Source organism: Camelus bactrianus, chromosome 12 (assembly GCF_048773025.1).
Source record: "Camelus bactrianus isolate YW-2024 breed Bactrian camel chromosome 12, ASM4877302v1, whole genome shotgun sequence".
Classification (NCBI taxonomy): Eukaryota; Metazoa; Chordata; class Mammalia; order Artiodactyla; family Camelidae; genus Camelus; species Camelus bactrianus.
In genome coordinates, this window is record NC_133550.1 from 65341178 (window position 1) to 65363225 (window position 22048).

A 22048-nucleotide genomic window follows, 5' to 3' on the forward strand; every position below is an offset into this window, starting at 1 on the left:
TTTGAAAGCCTCCCAGAGATGGACAGCTCATTACTTGTGAAGCTGGGGGTAAGAAATAAATGAACTTTGCATATCACCAAAAAGCATAACCTTGAAAATGAGAGAAAAGTCCATATACTCCCCCTAGAATTTCCTTCCAGATCAGCCATCTGAAGCCTGAATTTCTACGGCTCCAGTTTGTTATAACAAAGGCTTCTGTCTCATAAACAATGACCAATGGCTTTTGTAAAGGTCACTCTTTTTGCTGTTTTAAGTCTTTTTCAACACTTCCCATCAGGGTCAAAAAGCTATCAGTTCTAGAGTTCCAGAGAGATTTGAGAGACCTCAAGAAACACAGGAGCGAGTCTAGTTAACATTCAACGAGCTGCTTCTACGCCCAAGTCCCCGGGGGCAACACTACACGTTATTATCGCCCAATTCCCACACTAACTCCAAGACATAGGTACTGTTATCATTCTTCCAATTTTACAAGGCCACCGAAGAAGCCAAGGTGCAGGGACCCCAGGACCTCGCCACAGGTCACATACCTAGAAGCAGTACAAATGGGATTTGAACCAGTGCAGCCTAGCACTGGAGTCCAGGGCGGGGCTGAACACTGGCTGCACTTCTGGGAGTTTCCAGCAGGGCGGTGCCAGCGCAGAGGCTCTGCCAGGCGAATGTTCCCTGGGCTCTTCCGTCTCAACCTACACCCACCCGGACCTTCAAAGGGTCTGCGGAGAAGCAGGAAAGGGTGAGCCGGAAGTGTCCCACAACAGAGCCTGAAGTGCTCCACGGAACCGGAAGAGTTCCTCCGTGGAACCGGAAGCACTGGCTAAGCAGTACCCGAAGTGCTTTGCAAGAGGCTACAGTGCGGGAAGAAGCAGTCTCGCCTCTACTTGGTTGAAGAGGGATTTTTGAGGCCAGGTTCCAGCTATGACAGCCAGGAAGGGGCCAGCCTGAAGAAGAGGGGGAACTGAAGACAAGCCTGGTCGCTCCTGGAAATGACTGAGGAGCTGGCACAGGGAGACATTCAGCTCCATGTGCTCTCCACGCTCGTCCAGAGAGAAGAGCTACACAGAGTAGGGGAAAGCCATGCGGGCCAGTTAATGTTCACGGGTGGGAATGTCCATGTGGAAGATAGATCCTGTCTCAGGAGGTAGTGAGCTCTTTAACTCTGGAGGTGACCAAGTAGTCTGGACACCTGTGTGCCAGGGACGCAGGCCATCAGAGGGAATAACTTCAGTGAAAACTGCTGCACTGGGGTGCTAGCATACAGAGTCTGGGCTGGGCAGCCTCCTCCTGGTGCCCACCCACCCAGCCACGATGAGGGAAGAACAAAGTAGCCTGGATCTCCAAAGGTGCAAGAGACAGGAGGCTTTGCCTGCACTGGCTGTCAGTGTCAGCTGGGAAGCAGGCTCAATTCCGTAAGCCATTTGAATTTTTAATCATTATACTTAATGTACTTAGAAATTTTAAATAACATTAATGGAGGATATAAGACTTTATGTTTGAAAGTGTACGTGGATTTATAAAGACTGGTGTATTGATTACTTCCCAATCTCTGCAGCTCTGACCTTTTTGCCAGAGCCCCAGACACACCAATCCAACCACCTCTCCCTCTGGATCTTCCACATTCCCTCCAAAGGCAAAATGGCCAAACTTTAACTCATCAACCTGCACTTCCCTGGGGTTCCCCATCCCAGTGAATACTGCTATCCTGCCACCTCTCCACTGAAATTGAGTCAGCTACCAACACTTGGTTTTTCTACACTCTTAATATGGGTGCAGTCATGCCAGTGGTCACCCATTTCCTCTAACTGTAAGCACGAGAATCATCTCTCATCTGATCTGAACCAGCAGCTCCCAAACTGTTGCCTCCCTCCCTTCCTTCATTCAAGCAGGTGACTCAGGAGAAGGTGCCCTGGTCCCAGCTCTGGCAGGGGAGAGGGGGTATCAGTCTAACCCAAGCAGTACATGGCATTAGCAACCGCTGTTGGTCCCAGGGTGAGCATATGACTTATGCTGGATGAGTCAGACTGAGGGGAAGGACTTCTATTCTAAGCTTGGGTAGAAGAATTCTCTCACACACTCTACCTCAGAAGGAAGTATGCAGGGATCTACTCCAGACACATACACCAGTCCACTTAATTTTCACTGCAACCCTCTGCAGTAGGTATTTTTTAAGCAATTTTTTATTGAAGTGTGGTTATTTACAATGTTTGTTTCAGGTGTACAGCAAAGCAATTCAGTTATACAGATACAGATATATATATATATATATATATATTCAGATTCTTTTCTGAATATATATATATAATATATATATATATATTCAGATTATATATATATTCAGATTCTTTTCCATTATATGTTATTAGAAATTGAATATAGTTCTCTATGCTATACAGTAGGTCCTTGTTGGTCTATTTTATATATAGTAATGTGTACCTGTTAATCCCCAACTCCTAATTTATCCCTCCCCTGCCCTTTCCCCTTTGGTAACCGTAGTTTATTTTCTACTTCTGTGCGTCTATTTTTGGTTTGTAAATAAGATTTGTATTTTTTTTAGATTTCACATAAAAATGATATCATATGATATTTGTCTTTCTCTGACTTACTTCACTTAATATGATAATCTCTAGGTCCATCCATGTTGCTGCAAATGGTATTATTTCATTCTCTTTTATGGCCGAGTAATATTCCATTGTATACCTATAACTTTTTTTTCTATCCATTCAGCTGTCGAGGGAAATTTAGGTTATTTCCATGTCTTGACTATTGTAAATAGTGCTGCCATGAACATTGGGGTACGTGTGTCTTTTCAAATTATAGTTTTCTCCAGATATATGCCCAAGAGTGGGATTGCTGAATTATATGTTAAGTCTATTTTTAGTTTTTTAAGGAACCTCCATACTGTTTTCCATAATGGCTGCACCACTTTTACATTCCCACCAACAGTGTAGGAGGGTTCCTTTTTCTCCACACCCCTTCTAGCATTTATTATTTGTAGACTTTTTAATGATGACTATTCTGACTGGTGTGAGGTGATACCTCATTGTAGTTTTGATTTGCATTTTTCTAATAATTAGTGATATTGAGCATCTTTTCATGTGCCTCTTGGCCATCTGTATGTCTATTTTGGAGAAATGTCTATTTAGGTGTTCTGCCCATTTTCTGATTGGGTTGTTTATTTTTTGCTATTAAGATGTATGTGTTGTTTGTATATTTTGGAAATTAGTCCCTTGTCGGTGGTATCATTTGCAAATATTTTCTCCCATTCTGTAGGTTGTCTTTTCATTTTGTTTCTGGTTTCCTATGCTGTGCAAATGCAGTAGGTGTTTTAACTCCATTTTATGGTTGAGAAAGCTGAAGTACAGAAAGGTAATTGCTCAAGGTCACATAGTAAGTGGTAGGCCAAGGATCAAAACAAAGGTCTTTCAGTCTACAAAGCCCACGTCCTTTCTAATAAGTTAGAATGCCCATGGCATCCCAGGCATTGGCAAAGTACTTTATATACATTATTTCATTCCTGGCACATTTACACTGTGTACCGAATCACTATGTTCTCTAATCAGCCAAACACCCATTCACACATTCATCTTTCCACATGCTCCACATCCATCCGTCGTCCCCCCCCCCACACACTCTCAAACATGTGTGTGTGTGTGTGCATGTACCTATCCATCCGCCCAAACAGCCGGCCAGCCAGTTATGCATCCATTCATCTGAACATCCATCCGCTCACCCATTAACCATCCATCTAGTCACTCCAATAAGCTGTTCATTCAGACACCCATCCACCAGCCTTCCATTTGTCTATACATGCTGAAATCTATCCATCTAAATATCCAATAAGCTGACCATCCTCCCATTCACCCAATCACATATTCCCCCATCCATACATCAGGCAAATATCCACCCATATAAATGTGTATCCATCCACCTAAATATTCAGCCAAACACCCATCCTTCCATTCATCTCAACATCTATTCATCTAAATATTCACCCATCCAAATGCCTAACCACCTGTCCATGTATTCATTGATCCAAATACCCACCCATCTATCCAAACACACACACACACACACACACACACACACATATCCAAACACCTACTTGTTCATCCATCTATCCAGCCAAATATTCACTCACTTATTCATCCATCCAAACATCTATTCATCCACCCATCAGTTCCTTCAAACATCCTCCATGTAAATAGCTTACAAAATACAAACAATAAGATTTTCAAAAAGAATGGATGTTAGGATGAAGAAAAAGAAAGAAGGGCTGAAGAATAAGAGAAAGCTGGTGACTTTATGCAGAAATACATTTGGTAATTCCAGCACAATTACAAAAGGAAGGCCATAAACGTGACTTAGCTTCCTAGAAACCAAGGCAAGGAAGGAAACACAATCAGTTACAGAGTCACTGCATCCATGAAATTCAGTTGAGCCAGCTGTTTTGAAGGTGGTAAGAACAGAGAAAAATGTCTTTTCTCTGATTAGGATAATCATACACCCAAGTTTGCCTGGAGTAGTTCCAGTTTATGCCTGTTGTCTGGGTATAATTATTAACAGCAACCTTTTCACTATCAAAATGATAAACTATTTGATCACCATATACGTAAAGCATTATAAAGAGATTGCTGAACAGTCAATAAAACAGCTCCAGCCTTTTCCTTTCTGTGACTCCCCATAGTGTAGGCCACAGTGGGTACGAATGGGCTGAAGGGTGCAGGGATGTTCACTGCTCACATCTCTCCCCTTAATCCATTCCCAATGAGTCCCCCCAGATCTGAGCGTCCCTAAGAATGATCAGTTCCTCTCCAATCCCCAGGCCTGAAGTGCTCCCACACGCTTCTGTGGCCAACCTGATTTACCTGCCCAGCATCCTGAATGGAGACATTTGCTCAGAAACCAAACCTCCCCTGACTTTCTGTGTCTGTGCTTGGAATTTTTATTTTTTAAAATCATGTGAGCCGCCTCCTTTAACACAAAAGAGATAAACACATAAACAAATCAACTAATTTTTTTTTTTGCCAAAGCAAGTAGATTATTATTGTAAAAAACATATCCAAGAGCCACTAGCCCCAGAAGAGGTCCCACAGGCCTCCAAGATGCCTATTAGCCTTGGACTACTTTTTAAGGACTGTAAACCAGAGAGTGAGGAACAGGCAGATGGAGTGGGGAGAGGGTGAAAGAGTGGGGGCGGGTAGAGCCAAGCTATTCATTTTTTATTTGAAGTATAGTTGATTTCTAATATTGTGTCAGTTTCAGCTGCACAGTAGAGTGATTCAGTTACACATACACATTTTCAGATTATTTTCCACTATAGGTTATTACAAGACACTGAATATAGATCGTTCCCTGTGTTAAACAGTGAGTCCTTGTTGTTTACCTGTTTTATATACGGTAGTACGTATCTGTTAATCCTATGCTCCCAATTTATTCCTTCCCCACTCCTTTTCCCCTTTGGTAACCATAAGTTTGTTTTCTATATCTGTGAGTCTGTTTCTGTTTTGCATATAGATTCATTTGTATTATTTTTTAGATTCCACATACAAGTGATATATAATATTTGTCTTTCTCTGTTTGACTTACTTCACTTAGTATGATATTCTCTGGGTCTATCCATGTTGCCACAAATGGCATTATTTCATTCTTTTTTATGGCTGAGTAGTATTTCCTTGTGGAGATACACACACACACACACACACACACACACACACTGTTTCTTCCTAAACCAACCGTGTTGATGGGCATTTGTGTTGTTTCCATGTCTTGGCTATTGTAAAAAGTGCTGCCATGAACATTGGGGTGCATATATCTTTTCAAATTATAGAGTTTTCATCTTTTCCAGATATATGCCCAGGAGTAGGATTGCTGGATCATGTGGTAACTCTATTTTTAGTTTTTAAAGGAACCTCCATACTGTTTTCCATAGTGGCTGCACCAATTTACATTCTCACCAACACTGTAGGAGTGTTCCCTTTTCTCCACATCCTCTCCAGCATTTATTATTTGTAGTTTTTGATGACAGCTATTCTGACCAGTGTGAGGTGATACCTCATTGTAGTTTTGATTTGCATTTCTCTAATAATTAGCAATATTGATCATCTATTCATGTGCCTGTTGGCCATCTCTTGGTCTTCTTTAGAGAAATGTCTATTTAGATCTTCTGCCCATTTTGTGTTTTTGCTTTTTTTTGATATTGAGTTGTATGAGCTATTTGTGTATTTTGGAAATCAAGCCTTTGTTGGTCGCTTGGTTCGCAAATATCTTCTCCTTTCCCAGAGGCTGTCTTTTTGTTTTGTTGATGGTTTCTTCTGTTGTGCAAAAGCATTTAAGTTTGATTAGGCCCCATTTGTTTATTTTTGCTTTGATTTCTTTTGCCTTGGGAGACTAATCTAGATATTTAGTCTTAAAGGACTGTTGTGAGTTGAACTGTGTCCCCTCGAAAGATGTGTTGATGTCCTAACCCTCAGTATTTGTGAATGTGGCTTGATTTGGAAATAGGATCTTTGCAGATGTAATCAAGTTTTAGAAGAGGTTATAGTGGAGTAGGGTGGGCCCTAATCCAATGACTGGTGTTCATACAAGAGAAAGGAAATTTGGATATAGACACACAGAGGGAAGACAGCCATGAGACCACAGAGCAAAGACTGGAGTGATAAATCTGAGTGTGAAGCAGGTGCGACTGCTGTTTCCATTTCACTAATGCAGAGGCCAAGGATGGCATGGCTGAGGGCCTTGTCTTCAGGGGCCCCAGCCAGGCACTGTGTTCAAATGCAGGCTCTAGTCCTGTTGGAGCCACATCCTTGGGGTGCATGAGATGAATACTTTTTAAAAGTGCTTCATGCTCCAAAAGCTATTAAGGAGAAAGGTGGGGAGGAGATGCCACATGCATCATTGTTTTTATCTCCAGGGTCTGCACCTACTCTCGAGGTTGAGGGGTGGGTACAAAGGTGGTTCCTACCGGTGGAGAAAGTGAGCAGGACGAAAGACCGGACCCAAGTGCTGCAGATGTGAAGTCCAACAGCTCGCCCTAGACATCCCTGCCCCTTCTCCAGCTTTGATTTTTTTTTTTTTTTTAATGAGAACTCAATTCCCAACAGAAAACAGCTCCTAACATCCAACAGAGCAGAGAAAAACAGCATGGTGAGCTGCTCATTATGGGATTTTTAAAAGGTCACACAGTTCCACTTTTCCTGTATTAAAACGGCAGTGCACACACAACCCCACAGCTCTTGTTATGTGCCAGCAACACTGGTTTGGACTTGAGTGGGATGAGTTTGTTTGTTTGTTTGTTTTTTCCATTTAATTCAAAATTGGTTCTTGCTGCGCCATGAAATATATATTTATTCTGCAGTGCCTAGGTTCTAAGAGATTCTACTGCAGTGAGTCAGAACATCTTCTCATTTTATTTTAATACTATTTTAGGGTATTTTCCTAAAAATCAGGACTGACTAGAAAGGTTCTCAAGATGAGGATTTTTAAAGCCCCTCACTCTCCACTCTCAGAGATCATCACTGACAACATCTCCCATTTCCCCTTGAAATTGGCATTTTTCTCGGCATTCCTCGCAGACAGCGGAGACCAAACGCTCTAACAAAGAACCCTTCCCTGGCTGGGCGCTAACACGTCTTCTCCTTTGTCTGGGGGGTTTAGGAAAAACCGTCCACTCCTTAGATCAGGCAACCATTCTGGGAGAGATGTATGGCTTAGGAAGTTGAGTCCTTATTGGTGAATAAATCTTAATCCGGTTTGTTGGCTAATTACATTCTCGGGAAGGTAGTTTCGCAGGGCCGCCTAGCAGGAAGGATTAAGCCCCCTGTCTCCGGTGGCACAGGGTTAAGCTCCGGGTGTGTAATGACTGAGTAATGAGACCCGCTCTCGGCGGACCCCTGGCATCCATCGATCAGGTTTCCCTTCTGCCGAGACAATGCCAGAAGTGGGCCCAGCAGTTAATTATGGGAAAGGTCAAAGGTCATGAAAAACCAACACAAATCTATATACTTTTTCATTCCTAACTGCACACAATGACCATGGCTCAGCCAGAGGGTGGGAAGGTCCTCCCCCGACCCAACCCATGATCCAAGGTAACCATGGGGTTTGAGCTGCTTGCTGACCTCTCCCAGTGGCCTGCATGGCTTCAGGCCGCCACACTTTTGCTCACGCTGTCCCCTCTGCCTGGAGCTCCTTCCCCTTCACAGATGCCTCCGCACTTCAGCAGGCTGGGTCCCAGCATCACCTCCTCCCTGACGCTTTTGCGGGACCCCTGGCAGACAGGACTCCTCCCCACCCTCTGGGCCTCACAGCTCCCTGAACAGACACTGTCATTACTCTCGCTTGCTATGTATGTGTCCTCTGAGGCTGTGAGTTCCATGGGGCAAGCACTGTGTCCTGTTCAGCCGCGGGCTCAGAAGGAGTAGAGTGTGCTCCTCGGAAGTCTGCTCGGCATTGAACGAACAAGTAGCCAACTCGACAGGAGCCTCCGTGGACGTGTGAGGCCGTACGCAGGCCCTTCACTGTGACCACCCTGAGAAATGGGTACCGACATCTTTATTAGACAGCAAAGAAAACCAAGGCTCAGAGATGTTACCTTCCCTGCCCAAGGTCACACAGCTAATACGGTGGAGCCAGGAAGTGAGCCAGGCCACTTGACTTGAGAGCTCCTGCTTTCTCAGTCACAAAGAGCCATATTTTTAACGATTCTATTTATATGAAGTCTCCATAAAAGGCAAAACTCTTGAGACAGAAAGTAGATTAGTGGTTTCTTGGGCTGGTGGTGGGGGCTGCGGAGTGATGGCTAAGGGGTACAGGCTTTCTTTTTAGAGTAAAGAAAAGGTTCTAAAATTGATTGTGGTGATGCATACACAGCTCTGTAAATACACTAAAAGGCACTGAATTGTAAACTGTAAGTAGGTGAATTTTATAGTATGTGAATTATATCTCAATAACGCTGTTTAAAATTTTTTTCCAGTGACTGCTGAATCCACTGTGCTGGTGAGTTTCTGGGGCTCTGCCGGGTGCAGGGAAACCACAAGGATGCTCACTTTGAACTGACCCCAAATGCTACCTGCCCAGTGCAGACTCACTGTAGGCTTTGTGGCTCCCAAGTACCAGGTGCGACTTGCCTACCAAACCCAAAGGACCAATTACTCCCTTTGTTCCTCAGGAACACCCTGGACCCTTCACTGGGGGTTGTTCCCAGGCTCCGACATCAGGCCTGCTGGGTACCGAAGCAACCTGGTTTGCTGGGTCAGAATGAGAGCTGACCCGTCAGAGTGTTCAAGACGGAAATGAGGAGGGGCCCCAAGGGGCTGCCAGCCCAGAGTTGAGGCTCTTACTGCTCCCCAACCAATGACAGGCATGGCCATTCTCCCATTCCCTTAGCGAAAGGCAGCGGAGAAGCCCTGGGCCCCCAGACTGCAGGCTCCAGGGGGCTGCTCTACAGCCCAGCCCCATGAGCGCAACAGGAGGGCAGTCAGAGATGTAGTTGCCCGAGAGCCTGAGCCGCTTGGAGCGGGTAAGCTGGGGTTCTAGAGGTCTGACGCACCCCTGGATTTGATAAAGGGGTGACCGAGCCCAGAAAGGGAAACTGCGGACCTACTCTTAGCAGCAGGTTGGGGCTGACAGCACCTTGAAGGAAGACTCCCAGCTCAGGCGTCCTCCCCTGCCCTCACAGGCTGCCCTGGGGGCGCCAGCAGCGGCAGGGCCGGGGCTGCCCTGGTGCAGTCTGATTTCACTCCCTTTCTCTCCGGGTCCCAGGGGAGTCTCTCTCTAGTGATGACAACAGTAACAGCAGGGGCAGCCCCCACCAGGCGCCTTGTCAGAGCAGGCAGCTCAGCCTGCAGTATAGGCCAGGTTGGGAGGGCTAAACTTCCCTCATTGTGGAAACAGAGACCGGGGCCCAGAGAGCTTAAGGACTTGGACAAGATCACCCAGCTAGTAAGTGGCAGAGCCAAAACTGGAACCCAGGCAGGCTCCTTCCAGACTACCATCCTAACCCCGACAGTCCTCTGGAGAATTCATCACATCTCAGGGAATGAGGGGGCCAGGGCCCGCAGTCCTCACTGAGGACCAAGCCACCTCCCTGACTTCTTCCTTCTATGCCAGCACCTTCCCTGTCCTGGCCCCTTGGCCTCAGCCCAGACCCCGGCCACAGAGAGCTGCCAGCCCAGAGCGGGAGAGCTGCCAGCCCAGGTCTGCCTGTGGCGCTGTCAGTGGGAAGGGACAGGTGGCTGACCCTCCAGCTGGAGCCCACCTCCACCCCTAGAGACTGAACCGGCGTCAGGCGCCACCATGGCCAGGAGCATCCTGAAGAATGAGCTGCCCACTGCTGAGGTCCAGGGTGCCTGGGCTCTCCTGGCCCAGCCCTGAACTTTACAGTCAGCACATGAAGGCCCAAGAGGTCCACAGACCTGCCCAAGGTCACACAGGCTGGCACCCAGGTCTCCGTGGACCCACACCCAGCTCTGTTCCCCTTGACTCAAGAGGCAGAAGGCCCGGACCGAAGGCAGGGGATCTCTGGGAGAGAGGAGTGCAACTTGGAGCCTGCAGAGGGAGTGGGGGGTGTCCAGTCCAGCAGCCGTTATTAACCAGCCAGAAGTCCAAGCTGGCCAGCTGGGGTTTTAAACGCTCTCCTCCCAGGCCAGCTGGGGTTTTAAATGCTCTCCTCCCAGGGGCTGCAGCCCTGGCCCATCTGGAAGACCCCCTCCAAGTATCCTCCGAGACCCCCTGACCTTGCCGGCACACACAAGCCCTCTGGCCCTTTGTCTCAAGGCCTTTGGGGAAGGCCGCCGTCCACTTCAGTAGCATTCAAAGGCCAACAGGCCCATGGTTTATTTTCTTAGAAATAATGGTTTTTTTCTGGTTAGCATTCCTCCGATGGAAAAACAAATACAGCCACTGTAATAAGAAGCGGCCAAGAGGCGGCCAGAGGGCCTGGAAGAAGGGGCAGAGAGAGGCCTGCTGCCCGGGGAGCTTGGAGATATGGAGGTGGGGGTGGGGGCAGAGGCCCTCCAACCCTGGGAGAAATGGGAATTTAGAGAAAAAAGAAAGCTCAACATGCAGGCACCGTGTCTTCGACACACTCTCATGTATGGCGAGGCAGCCTTCCCTCCCCCAGACTCCACTCAGATGCACACTCTGTGAGGCAGGTACCCCTGCTCCCATTGGATGGATAAGGAGCCAGGTGCCTCTGGAAGGTTAAGTCACTTGCTGGACTTACCAAGTCGGCAAAGACAAAAACGGGCCTCTGCATCCTTGCTGCAGATGGTTCCATGGGCCCTCAGAGCTGGAAGAGACCTGCACTGCTTTCCTAACTTGGCCGGGATGATGCCTCTCCAGGGAGCCCTCCCAGACTTCTCCCTCTCTGGGTAGAGATACACGCTCTCTCTTCCTCATGCCCGCTGAGTCTGGTCTGTATTTCTATGGCTGTACTTTCCACATCCTGTTATGATCGTGTCTCTCCCAGGCTGTCTCTCCCCTCACCAGTGAGGTCAGGAAAGCATGCCTTGGCCCGGGCACCAAGCTTGGCACAGAGTAGGTGCTCAGTGAACATTCTTGATGCTAAACTGAATCTAGTCCAGTGGACACATTTTACACACGGGCAAACTGAGGTTCAGGAAGGTGAACTTGCCTCCAATGCTTAGACGCCAACCGTATGAGCTCTTAATTTTTGTTTCCAGAAACAGACATGGGCTCCAAGAAGCCTAAACTCTGCAGCAGATCTGAGACCAGTTGTAAGCAACGCTGCCTAATTGCTAGCTGACAGCAACTTGGAAGTTTAAGTCACACCCAATTTCTTCCTGCCTCTGGTCTGCTGGACGCAAGCGCCTTCATCCTCAGCAGGGCACACGTTAGCATGCATAATTGCACGTTTTAAGACCTGAAGAATTTCCCCTCCTCCCCCCTCCCAGCCCACCTCCTACTGCCTTTCTTGGCCTCCCCAAAAGCAGAATTTCATCTGGAGTTTCAATAAAGTGTGCAATAATGATGATGAAAATGATTTAATAAGGTCATAGACATTATTCCCTCCGAAGGCCAACTGGTTTTAAGATTTTTTCCTGATGTTGAACTAAATGGATCATTGGGTGTGTCAGCAGGAGTTTTGTTAAAATGCTTAATAGCATGCCCTGTAATCTACCTGACTTCAGTGACTGACAAGTAGACCCCGGGGATATGAAATTCAGGAAGTGACTATTTACATTCATTACATACATGCTAATTTTGTGATCTTTGATGCCCATAAGGTTGTCATTTTTTTCCTTTTCACAAGAAAGGGAAAATAGTAATATATTTGATATACTGTGGCCAAAACAAAATGTTATTTCCCCCAAGAGTTTTAATTATAACATCTTGGAAAAGGCCCCAGTTGGAACTTGCAACTGGAATAAACCACTTGAATAAATGGTCGAAAAAATTAAGGACACATAGAAGGGGTGATGTGCACTGCTGGTTCAGACTAAACAGTGATTATCAAGAGGGTCTTAGTTATTTAAACAAGCCATTTGAGGGTGGTTTGCTCCTCGTTTGGGGCCTGGTCTTGATTATAAACAAGAGCTTTTAATTAAGATTAGTAAGGCCCAATTCAAGCTATAATTTGGTCCTTTTCCTTAGCAAATGTCTATGAAAACAAAGCAATTAAGGTTAAATGAGTTGAAGCATTTACAGGGCTTAAAATGCCCCCTCTTCACCCCCCACCTGCCCCCTCGGCAGAAAGAGCACAAACAGGCCTGACTAAGCCGAGCAGGAGGCCAGCCCCCTGCATTCCCAGGGCCTGGCTCAGGATGAGCTGATGGCAGGAGGGGAAGTGTGAGAGGGTCTCTGTAGCCCCCTCTAACGCACAGCTAGGGAACTCCTCCCACTGCGTTCAGACAGGCTGCTGGGGACCTGGCCAGCTGCTGGGACCCCGTGGCTGACTGGGGTTGATGTCTAGTCCTGCTGCCTCTCATCCGAGTGGCCTGGCTAGAGACCGACCTCCTGGTTGCTTCAGGTGCTGGGTTTGCTAAAGGGTTTTCCTCAACCAGCAGGAGTTTCCAGGCAACACAGTTAAAGGTGTAAGGGGCTCCGTCAGCCCCACATGGTGGGGGGGGGTGTCATAGGTAACTTCTTCCTGTGGAGAACTGGGGACACTCTAGAAGCCGTGTCTCTGGGCATGCTTTGCTGAGAATCTGTCCTCTGTGTTTACCATGGTAAGCAGCAAAGACTATCAGATCTCTGGAACAAGGTAACTCATTTCCCCCAAAACTCTAACCCCAAACTCTGCAAAATCCCACACAAGCTCAGGACCTCCAGATAAAAGGGGCCCAGGGAGGGAAAACAGGTTTAATCCCAGGTAACTATGGCTGTCTGGAGGGTGCAGTTGTTGATTCTTGATGTCTGCTGTGGGAGAAGGTGGCAGCATACTATTTGCCATCCCTGGAGTAGGTTTAGTAGAACAAAGGAAAGCCTTCTGTCACTTGTATTTTTTATTGCACGTGGTTGGTAAATGGTCATCTGTGAACAGCACACATGTCTGTATGTCTGTGGGGACATGGATATATGCATGTGGTTTATCTGAATAGTCAATGAACCAGAATACCCCATTTCCCAGCTGTTTTAGTTCCTGGGAGTTATGGGAAAAAGACAACGCTTCAGACCCCTTTTCACATATTGGACAATGTTGCGATCATCGCCATCAACATCATGATGGTCACCACTGACCTCCTCATCCTCATCGTCATTATCACTGTCATCATCAGCAGCGTCACTGTCAACGTCACCGTCACCGTCAGTACCATCATCACCACCATCATCCTCACAGTAACAGCAGCCAATGCGGATATAGTGTGTCCTATGTGCCAGGCTATGTTCAAATGACGTATATGCATCAATTCATTTAATTCTCACACTATCTCAATGAGGTAGGACTATTGTCATTTCTATTTTACAGATGAACAAATGGAGGTCAAGTAACTTGTCCAGGCTACACAGGCAGGATTTGAACCCAAGCAGCCTTGTTCCAAAGTCCAGGCTTTAACCACTATGCTCAACTGAATATGACCATTCATTCCCTTGTCTCAGAACAGAGGGCCACAGACAGCAATAACTGCTTGCAGAAAGGCACTGTGAAGCAGTGGACCCACCAAACTCAGGCCCTAGTCCCAACTCAGGCAAGGCCCCTGCCTTCTCAGGCCTCCCTTTCCCGCCCTGTGAACCAAGAAGTGAACACCTGGGTGTTCTCCAAGCTCCCCAGGTCACCAGTGCACAGGGCCTGCCAGCCCCTCCAGATTTCAAAAACTCCAGAAGTCTCTGCATGGTCCTTCTGGGGAACCCAGGGGGAATCTGACGAACACTCCAGCAGGCTCTGTGGTTCTGAGTGATGACCGTAGGTGGGTCCCCAGGGATGAGAAAGCCTCAGCACAAGGGGGAGAGCATCCACTCAGGTGCCCTGAACCCACAGCAGCACTCGGAGTGTTTACGGAGCGAGCGCCCAAACAGCATCCTCCTCTCGGTTCCTGACGACCATTCTCCCTGCCGTTGACGCGGCAGCACAGCTCGCTTACCACCCGTGTGAGCCTCACTTGTTCGTTAAGAATTTCTACCGATGCGCAGTCTCAGTTCATGCAGCCCAATTGGACTATAAGCTCCCTTAGGGGAGGGGCCAGGCTGCACCCTATCACCTCTGAGGTCTGTAGTGCTGAGCAGTGTTCAAAGGTCTCCATGGTGTCATCTGAGCCTAAAACCACTATGAGAGGTAGTGAGAAGAGGTGCTGATGACAACGACAGTGCGGGTAATGGCACCACCCTCTGTGTGTTATGCACGCACCGTATAGAGTGTGAGCCAGACCCCGAGGCTGGCAGGCCCCCTGTACACTATATTGCATTTCATCGATCAGGGCTGCCTGTAGTGGCGGGTATTTGGGGTCCATCTAATGAAAGGAGACACTGAAGCTCAGGAGGACAAATGACCACCCAAACTTTCACACTGAGGTGGGCTGCAACCCAGGGCTCCCATCCCTACATTTCTCTCTCATTAGACAGGGTGGAAATGACACCCTGGCAAGAACAGGCCCTCCCGCGGACCCGGCGCGCCACACTTCCCATGCAGCCCTCACACTCTTCTACAGGTGTCTCAGAGGCCGCTCACCCTGTGTGAACTCCAGTCTGGGCAAAAGAGAGCCAAACTCAGAACAAACATGTCCTGCACACCCATGCTAGTGCCAGGCTCTGCCCCAGGAGCTGCGGACACAGGCACAAACGTGAAACGCTCTCTGTAACTGAGGAACTCGCTGTGAGATCCAGTCGGGCAGAGGCCGAGTTTGACAGCTTCAGTGTGGCGGCCCCACGGCTGAGCACATGGCAGACCCTCCAATAAATGAGCTCACAATTCAGTGGGGGAGCAAGACACATAATTATAATCCAGAATCAGAGTGCTCTGATGGAAAGCAGCCTAGGGGCTTCTGGGAGCAAGGTAGGTACTTAACGCAGCTGTGTGTGTGTGTGCGTGCGTGCGTGTGTATACACATATACACACATGCACGCACATGTGTATAATTGTGTGGAAGTGGTGGTATTGGAGAAGGCTTCCTGGAAGAGGCAAATCTAAAGCATGATTAGGAATTAGGACACAAAGGGAGGGAAAGGAGCTCCAGGCAGGGGGCAAACCTGAGCTGGGTCTCAGAAGCACAGAATGACCTGGTGAGTGTGTGTGAGCATGGTGTTTGTATGAGGCTGAGCCGGGCTGGAGAGACAGGGAGGCCCTTGGCAGTTCCTGAAGCACATTCACAAGCCTTATCCTCTTTTATTGTCGTACTGAGGCCATCAGGCCTCCGAAGCCAGTGAGTGTGACTCCCAACCTGGGCTCAAGCAGAGTGGAAAGCTAAAGCCAGACTCTGAAGGACTTCAGGGCAACAAGGAGGTCGCAAAGCCTGGGTCTCCTGGGCAGGGGACAGTGGGAAGGCACCTATGGAGCTGGGCAAGGGGAGGAACAGGCTGCGTCAGTGGCTCAAATCAGCAGGGATGGGGGTCACCCTGGGCCTTCCCCTGCCAGAGCATTGGGCCTGGAGGGCAGAGCAGAAGGTCAGAAAACGGTTGCACAGAGCCTTACATGTGTCAGCTGGAACCCCCAAGCTAATGTCCAGGACCTGCCAGCAGCTGGCCCGGCCTGTGCCACCAGGCTTCTGGCTCACGGCCGGCTCTATCTGCCTCCAGCCTGGCCTCCTTCCAGAGGTCTGTGAGTAGGCACCAGCTCCCCTCTCAGGCTTCTCCCCCTAGCAAGGCCAGGGAGGCACGATCCAGGGTAATGTCATCTGTCCAGCACTTGGCTTTAAGGAGACGCCCAACAATGTCAGCATCTCACGGAGGCAGAGCTGCATGTCCTACACAACCGAGCTCCCGTGAAGCCTTATACAGCATTGCACCTTGTTCTCCTGTGTCATTTTTCTAACACAAATCTCACACTGTGAAAAAGTAAGCTGGCAGGGCTCAAGGAGAAGATAAGGAGACGCTAGAGAGCCGTGGGTGGGAATTAGGAGTCTTGCGGTTGAGTACCGGCCACGCCACTGTGAAACATGGGGATCTTGCAGAAGATGCGTCGCCACACTGAGCCTCAGTTGTCCCCATCTGTGAAGTGGGGACAGATTTGGGTCTTGATTCTTATCAGTCATGGAGAGAGCTGTTTCTAGCCCTCTGATGCTGGGCTCTGCCCCATGGAGGCAGAATGACTACACAGACTCTCCTGGACAAATGCTCCCAAAGTTTCCACCCAGCTTGGAAAGTCCTGGCTCCAAAGACAGCCGAGGCTGCTCTTGTCTCTCTGACTCTCAGCCTGCCAGGGAGGTGGTTTCTAGGGCTACACAGTCAAAGCAGCACCCTAGGTGCAGGGAAGGAAGGCTGGACAGAGAGACGGACAGCACAAACCCACCAGTCTTGGCCCAAGTTCTCATCCTTGAGACAGGAGCCCTGAGCCAGCCTCACAGAAGTAGCTGTCACTGAGCCGCTCCCTCAGGGAAGCTACACAGGGTACATAGAGTTATTTCGGATTTGAAATTAGGGACTGTGGGGGTCACCCCAAGCCTTTTACCCCATACACATCCAGTCAGGGACAGATGGACAAATAAATCATTAATGCTTCATCTCAATTTCTTTTTAAAAACCCCAAAAGTTTCAAATCCAGGGAGAGTTAGACACCCCAGGCCTCTCAATACCACCCTCCAGAGAAGTAGCCAGGTTCCCGGGAAGCCCACAGCCTCCCTCCCAAGGCTGAGAGAGGCCTGTGCTGTGGTTCTTCATGGGGGTGAGCCCTGGAGACGCAGAGTCTGCCGCGGCTAAGGCCAAGGCCGTGGGTGGCGGCCTTGGGGTCTGGCAGGAGGGCCGGGCTGGGCTCACCTTCACACTGCCTGCCTTCCCCCTTGTAGCCTGGCTTGCAGAGGCATTTGTAGGACTTGGGCGTGTTCTGGCAGATGGCATCAATGTGGCAGTCATCTGTGCCCTCCGAGCACTCGTCCACGTCGACTGCCCCTGTTGGGGGGGAAACGGCGAGTGAGGTGTGGCCTGGGAAGCAGGCAGCCCTAGCACGGGGCAGGGGCAGGGAGTTCCGTCTGCCTCCCACCCTCCCACTGATCACTGGGGGAATTAACAGTCACAGCTGTCACATGATGCCTAGGTGTGACGAGCAGTGACTGGTGGCATCTCTGGGGCAACTACTCTGCCAGGCACAGCGCTACCAAAATGCTGGTCTCATTTCTTTTCACAATAATTCCATTAAGTAGAGCTATTATTCCCACTAAAAAGATGAGAAAACGGAGGCTTAGGAAGACAGCGAGAAGCCTCTCTCATGTGGTCATGCTCTCCCCACAAGCATTGCTCCAACCCTCCCTACTCTCCTTATTCTAGAATGTAGAGCCAGAAGGCTCCGCGGAGGATTTTTAAATCCACCCCTTTTGGGTTACAGCTGGGGAAACAGAGGCTGGCATGGAGCAGGGAGCAGAGGCTAAGCCAGCAGGCCCATGTAGGAGATCGGAGCTTGGGCCCCAGCCAGCCCCTAGACTATGGAAGGAAAGGATTCTTCCCCCAGCTTCCACGTCACCAGACTGGAGAGGCCCAGCAATGGACTCAGTGGGGCTAACTTAGTTCATGGGTGGTTCTGACCTCCCTGTCCCCTCTCCTCCCCACCTCGGAAATCTAGGTTTGAACCTGGTTCTCATATTCTGACTTCCAAACTCGAGTGAAGTTTAGGTTGTGAGGGCTCCTGACAACTCCCCGCCTCCTGCCCTCACAAAGGGCATATACACCTGCATTTGGAACATCTGTCAGGCAAATAATGTAAAACAGATTCTATGTATCTGTATATACACCCCAAGACATACACACACACACACACATACACACACACACACACACGCACACACACACACACACACAGAGCTCAGACATGGGGAGGACCCTCAGAGCACAGAAGAACCTTAGCTGTAATCTAGGTTAATTCCTCAGGTTACAAATGAGGAAACAGAGGCCCAGAGAAGTCTGTTGAAAGTCAGTAGCTCATTGGGGGCAGAGACTGGACTCCTCTGACCCAGGATAAGCAGGTCCAGAGCTTTTCTACATGCCATGTTACTTTCCAGGCAGCTTTGCATAAAGTACCAATGGATGGCAGACAGACATAAGGACCCAGAAGGGCAGCATAGGGAACCCTGAGTGCAGTAACCCAGAGGCCAGGCTGGGGAAGTCCTGGAATGTCTCCTCTCTTCCTGCCTCCAGCCTCACTGTAGCCTGTCTGGCCATCAAGAATGTCTACCCTGAATTACTCTTCTGGCTGGCTTCCAGGTTCTAAATCTGCATGGGGGTGCTTCTCTAAGAGAACCACTCCCCACCATCCCGAGGACTCTTCCTCTGTTGCCCTAGTCCCCAAGGCTGCAGCCTGCCCCTAAAGGATGAATGGCAGCAAAAAGAAACACAACAGAATCACCTCCATGCATGCACGCGCGCGTGCACACACACAGAGACATACACACACACACACACACACACACACACACACACACAGAGCAGGTGGTTGTATCTGCTCAGGTCAGCAGCCCATCCTCTACAGCTGCCCAAAGGAAGGTGGAACAGCGGCCAGGAGGCAGTGAGTGTAGGAAACCAGAGCCAGCCATTAGATGGCCAGGGGCCAGCAGAACATCTCCTTCTGGAGAAGTGACCACAGAGGGACTCAGGAGAGGAGTGGCACAGCCTCAAGGGCCAGAGGCCAGAGACCAGAGAGGGCCAGTCTGCACTTTCCAGGGGAGAGGACTGGGGCCACTTTTGAGGCAGGACCAGCAGGGGCAATGGGCTGCGGCACAGATACAGCTCTCCCACTACCCAAGCGTCAGTGCACAGGAAGGAGGGAGGGAAACTGACTGGGGCTCTGGAGCGCCCCCTACCCCCAATCTCATACCTAGGTAGGGATGGAAATGGATGGATGGTAGCCAAGGGGCAGTGGAGGCACCTCCCAACACACCTTTTAAACCTATCTTTAGGTGGGGGCTGGGAAGAGGGCAGGCAAGTTCAAGGAGAGAGGGAGAGGAAACATGGGGCATGGGCTCCTGCAGGTTCCCTGGCCACACTTATGGCCTGGCTGGGGACTCTTTCCCCGGGGGAGCCAGCCCAGCCCTCCCAATAGGTGGTTGCTTTGACATTAGTTTGTTTCACAGCACACGGCTTCCATGTGGTGGGGACAGGGAGTGCAGACAGACACAGAGGAGAGACAGAGAAGGGGAGACAGGCACATAAGGAACAGACAAACGGGGGTGAAGGACCTCAAAGCCCAGAAGAGACACCCACAGACACGTGGGGGTGTGGCAGTAGGGACAGCTTCCCTGGTGGCCACCTGAAAAACAGCTCAGCTCCAACTGTGGAATAGTTTAAATGGCCCGGCATCCTCACTCAGGGTGTGACTCCCAGAAATAGACTTCCTGCTGCCAAACACAGACCTCAGGGAGCCCTGCACAGCAGCCAGGGAGAACATAGCAGGGTCTCTCCCCACCAAGGACAGAAAGGGAGGAAGCTCTTCCAAGGGACGTGGGAGGAGAGCATGTGTCTTCAGCTTTGTGGAAGAGCCCCTTCCGGACAACCAAGAGAGCAGGAGGCGAAGCCGGGGTGGAGTGCCAGGAGTCTCTGTGAGATCCATGGGGCACCCCCACCTCGCCTCTGCTGCCTGCCCCAACCATGCCTGATGCTCGATGCCTGTTCCCTCCTCCAGTCTCTGGCCTCTCTCTCCTGCCCCTTCACGATGTCCCATGTTTGGTCTCCCCTTCCTCTGGTTCCTATCCATTTCCTTTCGCCTGTGTCTGTCGGTCAGTCCTCCCCCTCCTATCTGTCAATCTGCCCACGGCTTTCCAGCCATCTCCATCCTTCTCTCTTTCCCTCCGTCTGTCTCCCTCCCTCCTCCTCCTCAGTCCTCCCATCTCTTTCTCTGGTGTCCCCCTGCCTGTACCTCCCCTCTTCTCCTTTTCCCTTCCTTAGTCCTGCCCTCACATCTCCCCCTTTTGATCTTTTCCCTTCCTGCAGCTTATCTGCCTCCTTCTTACTCCCTTGGGTTCCCTCCTTTCCCTCTTCAGTCTTTCTGGTCTGTACTCTTCCAGTCTGTCTTTCTCTGGGTTTTTCCCTGTGTCCTTTTGTGTGCCTCCTTTTCTGTCCATCTGTCTCTCCATCTACCACCTCCCTCTTCTCTTTCTATCCCTGTCCTTTTCCCCCTTGCTCACCTCTTCTGGGTCTCCCCTTTGAGCCTCCTTCCGCCGGTGCTCCCTTTTTCCCTGGGGGAGCGCCCGTCGGCTCAAGGGTCTCCACCCTCTCGCCAGGTCGGCAGGGGGTGGGGGATGCCCTCTGGCACGCCGTCGCGCCTTCTTTCTTCCTCGCGCCCTCACGCTCCCCTTCACCCGGGGCCTCAGCCCACCCCGCCCCTGCTACGGCCCCGCGGGGCTCGGGGAGCCCCGGGCCGCCAGGGCTGCGGGGTGGGGGCGCCCTGCGCGGGCCCCAGAAGTTACTTTGCAAAGAGGTGGGGCGGGGCGCAGGGCCGCGCGGGCTGAGGCCCTCCAGACGGCGCGGGGCTGCGCCCCCCCCACCCCGGGACCCTGCCGCTGCCGCCCGCCGCCCGCCGCCCACCGGGTCGGGGCTTACCTGGGAGCCCGCTGCCCCCCGCCAGCCGCCCGCGCGCGCCCAGGGCGAGCAGCACACACAAGTGCCAGCGCACGGCCGCCGTGCCCATGCTCGCTGCGGGCCGGGCCGGGCCGGGCCGGGCCGGGCGTGCGGGCGTGCGGGGCGCGAGGACCCCACCGACCGGCCGCTGGGCGAGCGCTCCTAGCTGCTGGCTCCGCGGCCACCGCTCGGGCTCCCCAGCCACCAAGCCGGCGCGGCTGACGAGCTGACAGCCGCGCGCTCATTGGCCCGCTGCCTCCGGGGGCGGAGCTCCGCCCGCGACCGGCCAATGGGCGCCGGCGGCCGGCCTGCGGGGGGGAGGGGCGGGAGCGGGGGTCCGGGGGCGCCCCCTCCCCTCGGGGCTGGCGGCAGGTGGGGGGTAGGGGCCGGCTCGCGCGGCCGCGGGGTGCACCGTCTAGGCCAGGCTGGAGCTGGCTCCGGAGGCTGCTCCCTCCCGCTGTCCCTGGCTCCCCACCTCCTCCCACTAGCGCCGGTCGTCAAGGGTGGCCACACCTCTGGGAGCAGCACCCCACCAGCACACATACTCCGCTCCAACACACACACTCAAGGGAGAGGAAGAGGGCCGGCCAACCGGCCCTTGGAGGTAGAGAAAGGCCCAGCAGCATCCATTTGTAGTGAAAGAAACGCAAACGCTCAAAGCAGAATTGTACATTCACCCATTTGGTAACTCTTCACTGAGCACCTACTGTGTGCCAAGCACTGGCAATGCAGGGGCGAAGCCAGGCAGGAACAAAATCATTCAAAATTCTACGTTAAAAACAAAAGAGCTTTTTACCACTCCTCAAAGGACAATGGCCCATAAGTGTGCTTGTCATAGGACAGGCACAGGACCCCCATCATCTGGAAGGGGCGGTTTTTGCGGTCAGTCCAGCCAGCGCAGCCCACC

At 50.7% G+C, this 22048-nt stretch overlaps 1 protein-coding gene across 4 annotated transcripts in view; it reads right to left on the reverse strand.

The window, feature by feature from the left end:
• Nucleotides 1-21346, reverse strand: part of SCUBE1 (signal peptide, CUB domain and EGF like domain containing 1) — a 128030-nt gene extending 106684 nt beyond the window's left edge. For 2 of the 4 annotated variants that reach the window (XM_074375656.1, XM_074375654.1), the window contains exons 1-2: nucleotides 21124-21346; nucleotides 17356-17487 (exon numbers count right to left, since the gene is read on the reverse strand). In XM_074375656.1, the coding sequence (XP_074231757.1) occupies nucleotides 17356-17487; nucleotides 21124-21211 (220 nt within the window). In that variant the 5' untranslated portion in view covers nucleotides 21212-21346. The remainder of the gene's footprint in view (nucleotides 1-17355; nucleotides 17488-21123) is intronic. The other 2 variants (XM_074375657.1, XM_074375655.1) reach the window with 1 other exon arrangement.
• Nucleotides 21347-22048: the final 702 nt, after the last annotated feature.